This window comes from Lemur catta, chromosome 18 (assembly GCF_020740605.2).
Source record: "Lemur catta isolate mLemCat1 chromosome 18, mLemCat1.pri, whole genome shotgun sequence".
Classification (NCBI taxonomy): domain Eukaryota; kingdom Metazoa; phylum Chordata; class Mammalia; order Primates; family Lemuridae; genus Lemur; species Lemur catta.
This window is the reverse complement of record NC_059145.1, coordinates 31,664,451-31,677,333: the sequence shown is the minus strand read 5'-3', so window position 1 is coordinate 31,677,333 and position 12,883 is coordinate 31,664,451. Positions and strand designations below refer to the sequence as shown.

Sequence of the window (12,883 nt, the reverse complement as noted above, 5' to 3'; positions counted from 1 at the left end):
ATATCTGATGGACTTTCATCCAAAATAAATACTAATAACTCTTACAACTGACCAATAAAAAGACAACCCCATTAAAAAATAGGCAAAGGATTTCAATAGGTATTTCTCCAAAGAGATATGCAAATGGATAATAGTCACATGAAAAGATGCTGCAAATCATTACTCATTAGAGAAATGCATATCAGAATCACAGTGAGATACTACTTCATACCCACTAGAATGGCTTAAACACAAAAGACAGTTAAGAAGTGTTGACTAGGACATGGAGAAACTGGAACCCTCATACATTGCTCAAGGGAATGTAAAATGGTGCAGCCACTTTGGAAAACAGTTTGTCATTTTCTTAAAAGTTCAACATAGAGTTTCATATAACCCAGCAATTCTACTCCTAGGTGTATATACCCAAAAGTATCGAAAACATATGCCCACACAAACACTTGCACACAAATGTTCATAGGTACATCATTTATAACAGTCAAAAAGTAGAAACCACTCACATGTCCATCAACTGATAAATGAATAAACAAATATGGCATATCCATATAATAGATTCAGATATAAAAGGAATGAAGTGCTACAATATAGATGAACCTTGAAAACATTATGCTGAATGAAAGAGGTCAGACAAAAAAGACCACATATTGTATGATTCCATTTATATGAAATGTCCAGAACAGGCAAATCCATAGAGACAGAAAGTAGGTTAGTGATTGCCAGGAGTCTGGGAGGAAGGTAATGGAGAGTGACTGCTACTGGGTATGGGGCTTCTTTTGGGGAGATGAAAACGATCTAAAATTACATAGTGGTGATGGGTGTACAACTCTGTGAATAAATAGAAACCACTGAATTGTACACTTTGAAAGGATGAATTCTATGTTGTGTGAATTCAATCTCAATAAAGTAGGTATTAAAAAAAGTCACCCCAGGGGGTCTCTGTGATCTGGGGAAAAATCTATTTGTGAGTTATAAGCACACAGCACTCTTTTAGGAAATTCATTTTCATAGACTCTTAGCTGCAAATACCAAGTGGAGAAAATGCCAGTTACTGGAACCCTTTCACTATGACCATGAACTTCCTTTTTAAAGGTGTCTCTAAAAGAAAACTCCATTCCCATTGTAAATTCACTTTGAAATGGGGCAGACTGCCATATACCTTCAATATTTTTATATCCTTTTAAACTAAGATGATCACATTCACAAATGTGAGCCATAGATGGTAAAGATCATGTGGGCTGTTAGAGATACAACATTCTATCGGTTTGAGTTTTGATACTGAAGTCAAACTTCACTGCATGAAGAGGAAGCAAAGCCTTTGTGCCTTCATCCCCTCACTAAAAATAAGGCTCCTTCCCCTTCTTCATTCCTTTGAAGTGACTGCTCTGAGCAGTCTCCCTACCTGTATAATGTAGCAGTAATTTCTCATAGGGTTCCTGTGAGGAAGAAGAGGCATGTCAGGCTTTTGCTTTGTACCTGTAAGTGAGCAGCTAGAAAGGATCTCCTGAAATAATCCAAATGGTTTCTGGGAACTGCCTTATACTAAAAGCCTCTTAAATGAAGAGAATGGATGAGAGCAAGTCTCCTGCTCTCCCTTCAAACTTTGGTTTCTTTGTTCCTTTTATTATTTCCTGGTATTATTAGAGAGCACTATTTTTTTAAGGCAGTATAATTTGTTGAGGGGCCATGTACTTCAAGTTCGTTTATGCCTGAAGTTTCCAAGCTTATCTTTGTGCACTGCTTTTATTTCTACAGAAAAATAAAAAGATTGAAAATAAACAATTTTATGGACATATAAGATGATAGACCCCATCTAATAGAAGCTGGTGGCCAAGAAATTAGAGTGAAAACTGAGTGGAATGCTTCTCAAAGACTTGTTATGGTTCTGTTTTATGAATCTATAGGGCTAGTTGATCAGCTATACTCAAATTCATTACCACAACCCAAGGGAAAAAAAAATCACAATTAGGTAGAACAAGAACATTTTCTTGTTTTAAAAGTATTAAAAAAAATGAAAAACATGCAAAAAAAAAAACTACTGAAACTTTTATCCTAAATCACCACAAAGTAAATACATTTTCATTAAGTGATTTACTATTTATTTATCACATATGTGTGATATAAAAAGAACACACATTTCAGTTTTATCTTTGGATGTTTCTTGAATAGAGGCTATCACTTTTATAAGACTTAACACATGTTTATGCAGCATAACATGTTGGATAAGTGTTCTAGAGTCAATCTAAGTTCAAGTTGTACTTCCTTAACTAATGAGCTGTTGCACTTGAACTGCATAACCATTCTAAACCTCAGCTTCCTCATTTGAAAAACGGGGATGATGATAGTCCTTATCTTTCAGGATCATTGTGAGGATTAAATGAAATGCTTCATGCAAAAGGGCTTGGTGACTGACACATGGTAAATGTTCAAGAAGTATTAGCTACTTCTATTTTGCCAATGATAATGGTGTATACGTCTATTACCTGGGCTAGGTAACAATTAATCTACTCTAACTTGCTTAGAACATAATTGAATCAAGCTTTAACACTGTAACATATAGAGAATACTTAGGACATGATACATAGACAAAAATTTAATGTTCAAAAATATGGAATATAAGTGTCACTTGTTCTGCATAGCCTCATTTCTTCTCTAGTTTCTAAGTGTAGCTTATAGCAGAATTGAAGGAAGAAAAGTACTAATGCAGGAAAGAAAAAATCAATCTGATGGACAAGAATACAGCCACCAAACTAGCCTAGGGATTTATTTGATGACACTGCTTTACTGTTAACCTTCACTCATATCATTTATTATTTGGGGAACTGCTGCAGAGAGACCAGAAAGTGAATAGAATAATGATGTTTTTATGGCTCCTAATGTAGATTGTTATTGAAAATCTGTCAATTTTACTGGCAAGTTTTTGGCTCAAAAATAAGATCTTCATACATAATTTGCAGGCAGTGATAACTAAATTATGGGATGTAACAAGGAAATAAAAAATAACTATTATGATGAAAATTTCATAATTATCTTTCTCATTAAAAACATGAGGTATTCTATTATCCTTGGGATGTGCTGTACACTCCTCACCAGCTGCTGTTACCAAACTAAAATACACCAGAATAGGAAAGAAAATATATTACTGATTTCCCAAATGATGAAAACAGATACTGCTAAAAATGTGTGCAAAGTGGAACAGAATAGAACACAGCAGGATGTATTGCCCACATATGTAAACCACAGTGAAACCACTTACAGATACTTCAGAGATCTGTCTCAACTTTTCCCCTGAGATTTCTTTTAGGGAGGTTTTGTTTTGCGAAGCTGGCACTTGATGAGCTGGTAGGTCCTTTGTTTTGATAAGAGGGTCTGGAGTTTTCTGAGAGGATCCACACCTTCTTCCAGGGGGAGAAAGGCATGGTGTAGGCAACAAACTCGTTTGAAAGTCATTTCTATCTATTTGCTTCACCAAGGAATTCTGGCTTTTTGCTGCTTCTGTTTCCATGCAGGCACTTTTTAGACATCCTTTGCTTGTCCGCCTTGCAGACTTCCCCGGCATGCTCTCTAATGTTAGCTGAGTTAACCCTGAAGGACTAGTTGTTGGGCTTGGAGAACCCTGGAAACTGTGGTTACCCTACATTGAGGAACAAAGTGAAAATCATTTTGAGTAGAAATTTGTGGCAAGTAAGTTACTGAGCACAAGTTCTTAATAAGTTCATTATTCTATGAATAAAACAAAAGTGTATATATATGTATATTTACATTAATCTGCAAAGAAAAACGTGAGCAACTAAAAATGCCAATGCAAATAGATATAAGTAATTTGCCAAAATGCCCTGCTATATGGTATCTGGTCTGGATAAGGCATATTTTTTACTCACAAATAACAAGAGAACATTTAAGAAACAGTTACTAATATTCATTCCAAAGAATGTCTAAACAAAGAGGACCCACAGAAAGTTACCTAAAACATCTAAGAATTATGTACATTGAGTTCTTGATAAGCTAACTCCAAGGGAAGAGAAATAACTAGAACTGATGGTAGTTACTCAATATAAGCAGAGAAATGGTACTGTAAATATTATACAAGTGGGTCTAGCAAAGCATTTTTGCCTTATTATTGGTCAGTTTTATTATCCAAGAGCAACAGATAATGGAACATGTTTTATAAAGTATTTTTCTTACATGAAAATTTCAATTATAGAAAGTGTATTTTTTTCCACAAAATATGAACCTCATTAAATATAATTACTTGGAAATTTGAAAAGTGAAGGCTAGAATTTTACAGGTGTATAGTTCTGTGATTATCCATAGGAAAGCAAAAGTTTAAATTCTTAAAATCTGAGAAGGAAGAATTACATACATAAAATCAATGGCCATGAAAGTAAATAATGAAAACAAGAAATGTGGTGCCATTTCAATTAATATTCTGTTACAAAATAGTATATTTAAAGAAATAACTCTGTGGTCATTGCATGTACCTGTCATGGTAGATTTTTTCCAATTTGACTCTTTATTTAAATATATAATAAATAAATAAGCGTTAGAGAAAAAAATAAAAGCAGAATATACTTTAAAGACATTATTTGGTGTCTGACAATGTATGTTTTAACATTCAGTTTCAGTAATCTATTGCTCCACACTTCCATTTATAATCACACAAAACCAAATATCCAGTTATTTCCAAAGTTCATCATTTTTAAACAAAATAGTTGGGTGACTAACTGGATTGTTCAATTTCTTTTTGAATGTTTGGCCATCATACACACTCAACATAAAAAAACTGGTCTAAGGTGAAATCTCCCTTTCAAAAAAAGTAAAGCATGTTTAAAGGTAAGAGAGCTTGCTCTAGGCTGGGCATGGGATAAGGGGGAGATTTATGAAAGCTTTTCATTAGAAGGGATCTATATTATCTACCACTGCTCTAGCTCTCTTCCTTTCTTCCTTATCATGGACCAAGTATTGCACTAGGTGCTGCAGATGCTGGGAGTATAAATGGTAGACCAGAACATAATCTCTGCCATCCAGGGACTATATACTGAAGGCAACAAGGAGCCAATGTGTGATTTGAAGCAGGGGAATGCCACATTGACACAAAATAGAGGCCATGGGTATGAGTTTGTGAGCATCATTTGTGGAGTGTTTGTGGTGGTTTGTGGAGACAGCAGAAATGGAGGCCGATCAGTAGACTACTGTATTGTTATTAGAAATGCTGAGGTGCCTATGTTAAGGCAATGGCAGTGATGATGGAGAAGCTGGCCTGATTTTAGAGCTCAAATCAGTATGTCAAAGGCAGAGTGTGTCACACTTAATAATTCTGGAAATCTCTCACATGGAGTGTGAGATCCCTAACCCTGTCGTGTTATAATTTTTTCTTTTTGTGGGAAGTAGTTGGGATTAGTAGACAACGGTGCACTCAAGAAAGGTACGTTTGGGTCTTAAAACCTCTCCTAAGAAACAGCTTACCTATCTGTAGTAAAAGATGAGAACTGCAGACTATAAGGATCTCTCATAAGCATTTCTTCTTGGTACTCATCTTGGGTGTAAATTTTCTTTATCTATGCCAGCTTGATCTTCTGATACATATATATATACACACACACACACACACACATACATACATATAAGTATATATAAAATAAATGATGGAGAAACTTATCTTTCAGAGTCCCATGTAGGATAAAGAAAAGATGGTGAGTGGGTATCAACCCATGGGCCCTTACTTTGTGGTCCATGTGACAACATAAGAAGGGTGAGAATATTTCTGCACTTGCAACAGTCCCTGTGTAGCCTCAGGTTCAGACACTGGGCAACCCTCTCTGCTGTAAGCCACTTACTGAGTGAGTGCCCTTCCCTACCACTCTGGGTACCCTGAGCATGTTCACATGGTTGAAGAACCCTGCCATCAGGCAGAAAACTGGAAAGAGTGCCAGAAAGACCTGAAAAATGCCCAGTGTAAAGCACGAGGGAATGGAGTGGTGACTCTTGCATTTTTTTTTCATAGAGATTAAAAAAGAATCAAAGTTTAGTTTTGTCTAGAGAAGAAGGTAAACAAAAAATATAGCAAACATCCCCCCGGTCTTAATTCTAAGAAAGTATTGCTGGAACTAGCATAGATGTTTTTTAATTTGGTCTGGCTGCTGGACAGTGCTATTATTTCTCCAAATTTTTTAAAAAATTACAGTTTAATTTCCTATAATTGATACATGCAACTGGCAGTGGGATTTCTCTGATAAAAAGATCCTCTATGCATTCATTTCTGTCATATTTTTATAATAAAAAATAAAGACATGTATTTTGTACATGATATAGATAGAAATTAAGTTTGTGCAATGAACATTAATTCAATAAATATTTATAAAGCTCCTACTCCGTGTAAGGCATTTTCTAGACACTACAGAAGATACACAGGTGAGAAGGACACAGACACCACCCGCAAGAGGCATAAAGTATAATGGCTGAGAGAAGGTACCTAAAAAGCAATAACATCACAAGGTAGAAGGTAGCAAATGTCATTTTAAAAATTTTAGATGTACCATTTTGGGAATTTAGAAAACCACGTTTGCTATATCATTTAGAAAATACCTTAAATGCATTTGGTAAGAAGTCTATTTTTCCACCCGTGGTGGGTCAGAGTGCAGCCTTTTCTTCCTTCCAGTAGTTTACTCAGGTGTAAAACATTTCTCTTTGCTTGGCATGACCAGTGCTTATATACCTGAAAATATTCATGAGTATGTGCATGGACATTCATTTCGCATTTTTCCTAAGACATACTCTGGCTTGGAGATGAGCCGAGAAACAGATGGATTTAGTTGTGTACCCTGGTGAGCATTCTTCTGGTTGCACTGCATTTCCACGGTAATATGTTTCCATGCTATTGTAAATATATGGAAAGGACAAATAACTGGAGAATCTAAGCAGGGTACAACAGGCTTGTTTACCTTGGCTGCTCAGAACCACTAATTCTCGTTTATTCCAGATTCCAAACGAGGAATTAAGATGACTAAGAAAAGAAAGATGATATGTGAGACTAAATTTAAGTAATATTTTGATTTGCCTTGGGTCAGCTTCTCATATAGAGAGGAAATAAATGGAGAATAAAAATAGTACAGTATTTACTAGGAGTGGTACACTGGCAAAACCCTATTCCTTTTGTTAGTAATGCTTTTGCCTCTTTTATAAGGTAGAGATGATGTTTGTTGATTTCCCATATGTAACTCACTTGGGCTCAACATGTTTTTGGATTAATTTTTTCTATATAACATATAAATCTGATATATGCATAAGAAGTTAGCTTACTGTGATCTGATTGAAAAGAACAATCACTTTTTCCCTTTTGGTTTATCATTTAGCTACTGAAAACCTATGCAGCAATTGAATATAATTTGTCAGAGTAGCAAAGAAGTTGTCATGCCATTTTCACATTCCAATCATCTGTTCATCTGTTTCTCAGAAGAACAAATACAAAATGCTTTTGATTTAACTTAATATATTTTTTTAAAAGTCCCAAATCTCTTGAACCGTTTGTCTTCTGGGCTCAGCAACATTTGTTTGTTAAATATTCAATCACGCCCCAGTGCCAAGAACATCAATAGAATTTGCCTGATTAACTGTAGCACAGCATATGTACACTGAAGATGAGAATGATTTCCCCAAGGAGCCAGCACTTCCTCTGTTGAACTACATTTCTTAAAAGGACATGCAGATGGGCATTTGGACAATAATTTCCGGCTGCACAAAATGGATTGCTCTTGCTGAGTTGTAATTTTAAAAAGATAATTTTAATGACTCTTGAGGGCCACCTACTTGGAGCAGATGGGACCCAGGCTCTTTGTACAACTTTAATGTTGAGTGAGTCAGGATAGAACTCTTTTTAGCCTTTGTAAAAGTGAATGATCATATTTATTTACATTTCAATTGAGTGTTTTAAATTCAGTCCACCATGAAACAAAAAATCTTATGTAACATTCTGAAAAGTTCTGTAACAAAACACATCTGTAATATTCTGAACACATTTTTAATAGTAGTTTTGAATTTGCAATTGAAACCGAGTCAGCAGGAGTTTTTACTTTTGTCCAATGTTTTGGTGACTAAATGTGTGAACTGACACCACCTTTTAGTTATACAACAGCACTAGCAAACAATAGAGACAGTATAGGTTTACTTCTGTTGTCAACTAAAGGACACAGTTACTTGCACAAACACAGCTAAAGACAGCCATAGAGAATGAAAAAATAATTTCTTTGATGATAACAAGAAGACTACTCAAATGTATCTTAAATGTTTTCATAACAACCATCCCCAGGAAGTACTTCTTCCTCTTAAATTTGCACTTCTATCTCTTAAATTTCATAGGAAACTATGAAAGTAATACAGTTCCCTCTGGGTGACAAAGAAAAGTGATAGTTGTGTCTTATAATACATTTTACCAGTTTGTAAACAAATAACATGAAAGGAAGATGCTGCAGTTTTTAACAAGTAACTAACCTGCAGCACACCTGATATTATGAAGGGTTGGCCAAACTATTCTTGCAACATCTTTACCTGTAGCCAATGATGCTTTACAGACAAATCATAGCAGAAGATACAGGCACCATACGGGAGGAGCAAACATCATCCTATGAATATTCAGGGAAAATGATGAGACTCCTCTAATTGTTCAAGACAAAACATATTTTTCTGTAAGTTAGACTGCATGCTATTTTAACTGACAACACTTGAAAGACTTCTTGAGAAAACTCCTGTCCACAACCAAATGTTTATCTGCAAGATGTTTATCTTTTAGCAAAAATGGAGGAATGTCTGATTCCAAATAGATGAGCATTTTATAAACTTCCTAACCTGTCTATAATAATGCAAAGCCAAATCACAGAGACCAAGAGACTTGTGACTGTTTCCGAGAAGAGCTTCAACAGATACTAATAAAGACATCTGGATATGAACAGCCTAAAAGGATTATTTATACAGAATAAATATTAAATTTTCCTGGTAGGTCTAGAGAATATGTTATATTATACTTCATAATATACAGGAATAAAATGCAAGGCAATATACTCAAACTAGAGTCCTTCTATTTTTTTCCAACACATAAGCTGACATTTAAAAGTATTTAAAGGCTACACAGAAATGTAAGAACCCTTATGGGGACTAAATATCCTTTCCATTGTGTGTATGTAAGTGTGCGTGAGAAAGCAATTAAAAATCATTAGTCAAGTATGTAGGGGTGAGTGGTTTAAAGAATAATACGGTAACATATGCTATCAGGAAAAAATATAAAATGAAATATCTTAACTACTGAGTGCTAAAAAATGCCTTGAAAGCAACAACACTGGGAAAGCTGGGATGGAGGACTAAAACAGTCCTTAAAATCTGTTGTTTGTCCATTTGTCCTTTGTAGGCTTCCACAGACTTAGATGGAGAGAAGATATGAAAGCTTTCTAGCTAATCTGAACACTATAGGTAGTCTTCATGTCCAAATATGGATAATTCATGGGGCCCAAATATTCCAATTTGGACTGTTATACAAGACAAATTACCTGGCCTTGCAAATATCTGCTTCAGTACGTGTAACACAGCAGAGTTTGGGGGAAAAATGATAGTATTTCTAGACGAAAAATTAAATTAGAGGAATGATAAAATAATATAAAGCTAACTATTTCAAGTGGCAATCCACATATATATACTGAAAGCCTGGTTGGAATAATAACATAAAATACAAAATAGAGACAATAACAGTTAGCATGCTTTTGTTTCTTTCAGATGCTGAAATAATGTGAAAGGCACTCTATTTTAATAGCTTTCCTAAGATAATTTGTTTTACATGGTAGTCTTGATTTTATGGTTTACCAAGAAATATCATTTCTATAGTGTGCTTTTCAAATAAGAACAACTTCAAAATTAAGAGGAATACTAGTATATATGGCTGCCTACAGAATAAAATATACATGAAAGAGAAGAGTGAGACAAGAACACATGCAAAAAATTCCATACTTTTGAGGCTCTCATACTAAGACCTCAGCTGTGAATTAATTACTAGCAACTTAAATTACAAAGACAATGTATCCAGAAAGAGGGCAAGATGGCCAACTAGAGACATCACTTGCCAGAGTGTCCTGTCCCAGAGGGAAGAAAGGGTTTCAGACAAAGGAGAGGGGTGACTGGGCACAGCTCTGGTAAGGTTCAGAGAAAGAAGAGCTGGAGCCTGCCAGGGACTTCAATGAGGGAAATTGCAAAGCAGAACACGAATAGGAAAAAGGAGAAAAGATATTGGCGAAGATCTAACCCAGAGAGGCTTGGAGGAGGACAGTGAAGGGTAAGGGGGATCCCATTTCTCCTTCCCACACACCTTCAGTAATCAGTGGGCTACTGAATTGTTTGGAAGCTTTTCCTCCCTTACGAACCCAAGTCCTGCTGCAACACTGAATTGTGTGGAGAACTAGCGTGATCCCAAATCTTGGACATTCTGTGCAGGGTTCCTTCCAGGGAGAGGGACTGGAGGAGTCGGGGTCCCGGCTATCTTCCATTCATACTCTTTTCCTCCCCTGGCTCCCCCCCTTATCCCAGACTGCAGCCAGGAGGGCAGATTGAGAATTTTGGGTGCAGCAGCCTCTCATCAGCTACAGCATGAGTGGGGCCCACACCTTCCCCCTAGAGGACCTGCAGTGGACCCAGGGGTGCCTGCCCTGGAGATGCATGCCAGTGGGTCAGACATGAAGGTGGGATCCTGTGCCCCAAGGACTGGAGTGGGCTGCTAGGGGGCACATGGGAGAGATATGAGAACTTGACTTGGGAGGCTATGGAGCCCCACATGGGCAGAACTGATGGGAGAGTACAATGGGGGTCCCAGCTGTGGCCATCTGCTGGAGTGCCCATCCCACGTCCCCACAGGAAAGTCAGACTAGGGCGGGACCCTTGGCATGAAGTTCCCAGCCCACCTCGCCATTGCTGCCAAGCAGCACATTTGGGTGACCATTTGCAAATAGCCTTTCCAGTTTAGACAGGCTGCTTTGGCCCCTCTCGCAGAGCCTTGGGATATGACCTCTGAGCCCTGCCAAGACTTTGCAGAGCCTTTGAGGCTCCCCCAACCTAACCACACCCAGCCTTGCTCCCCAACAAACCTCGGTTGTGGTGGAGAGCAAGCAATCCCCTGGGAGCCACAGGGCCCCCTCCTGCTGCCTGGGGCATTCAAATGCTTCTCCTAAGGGGATAAAGCCTATTACAGGCACAAAACAACATCTCCTCAGTTGGCTCTTTCCTGCAAGCATCAACCACTGACAGGGAGAACAACTGTATAGCTCATTACAGCATCTACTGACTCAAACAGGTTGTGGCCAATTCTTACTCATGAGCACCACCCACCAACTCAGAGATTAAGTTAGGGGTCCCAATACAATTCACACTGCTGGGAAGAGGGGAAGACAATAGAATAGAAGCAACTCAAGTGAGCACTGTTTTTTGGGAGAAGAATAAAAGTCGCAGGCATTTCAAGCTGTGAGGGGCCTCCCTCATCCAGTGCAGACCTCTGGGCTGTTCGGAGAGCTGCTCAGAGTCTGTGCAGAGACATTGCACCAAAGAACAGGTGCAAGAGAGATCTGGTGGCTTCCAATCCTGCATTTCTGCAACCAACACCATCCTGACTGCTCTGGTGCATGAAGCCAAGTCTGCTCAGGACTCAGCCTTCTAGAAATAGCCTTTGCATTGTCCTTGGCAGACTGGGGAGGGAACAGAAAGAACAGAAGCTTCCCCTGTGACTAGGGGCTGAGCATGCCTCCTCCCCTACATGGGATCTAAGCCTCAAATGCCACAGGCACCACCTAAGAAGTCTTGGGAGACAACCTCAGCAGGTCCTAGGTGTGGAGGGAGAACCATGGCTGGAGGCCTGTGGCCGACCAACAGCTCTGTTCTGCCTTTGTGGTCCCTGGGTTGCTGAGGCAAATCCCTGCCTGCATGATTGGGCATCAGCAGTTTCCACACTGGCAGAACAGCCTTCCATATGTGTGGCTCTACTCCCATAATCCCCAGAGCCAGCTCTGAAGTTGTAGCTGTGCCCGAGCCCGATGCTCTGCCCCTGTAACACCAGAGCCCCTACCAGGCCTGAAACACCAGCCCTGAGATTCCAGAGTTGAGGCTAGGCCCCAAGGCACCACCACTGAGTCCCCACCACTGTCACTGGGCCAATGGAATCTCCCAAGGTCCAACACTTCACTCAGGACTCCTGAACCCTGAGCAGCCATTAGTTCTGGACTTGGTTTGAGCAAATGCCCACAGCCTGGTCATCCATGACCACTGCTTAAATAGACTCACCCGCTGCCACTGTCACCTCTGCTAGGTGACCCTGGCCAGAGCAATCTCACACAAAAGCTGCCAAGGAGAGGGTCGTAACCAGCCCCCACTGTGAACTTCCAGCAAGGAGCTGGAGAATGTCCCTCCAACCCACACAAAGATCATCCAGCACTAGCTTGAACTATGACAATCACAGGGCAGCAGGTTAAAACAGAACAGCTGTATTACAGGCTCTCAGTGCACCAATCTCTCCCCTGATGGGTCAACATTCCAGAGTACAACACAAAAGCTCCATCTAGGGTCCTCCCCTTCCCCTAACAGGAGAATTCACAGCAAAGGAGAACAGGTGCCCTGCAATCCTATTCTTCTGAGAGAGCTGAGAGAAGAGGAGCCAGATGAGAAGAAACCTAGCAGAAGAACCCTGGCAACATGAAAGAACAAAATAGTTCAACACCCGTAAGGGAACACAATGGAGATACAGGAGTGAACTCCAACCACAAGGAAACTGCCAAAATGACAGGAATGGAATTCAGAATATGGATGGCAAAGAAGATGAATGAAATTGAAGAGAAAGTTGAAAACTAACAAAAAGAAATTTCCCCCAATT

At 38.8% G+C, this 12,883-nt stretch overlaps 1 protein-coding gene across 5 annotated transcripts in view; it reads right to left on the bottom strand.

Annotated features, from left to right (window-relative positions):
* Window positions 1-12,883, bottom strand: part of CFAP20DC (CFAP20 domain containing) — a 219,928-nt gene that overhangs the window by 77,485 nt on the left and 129,560 nt on the right. For 3 of the 5 annotated variants that reach the window (XM_045530678.1, XM_045530673.1, XM_045530674.1), the window contains one exon: window positions 3,251-3,628. The exons of the other annotated variants lie outside the window; for them this stretch is intronic. In XM_045530678.1, coding sequence (XP_045386634.1) covers window positions 3,251-3,628 — 378 coding nt within the window. The remainder of the gene's footprint in view (window positions 1-3,250; window positions 3,629-12,883) is intronic. 5 annotated transcript variants of the gene reach the window in all.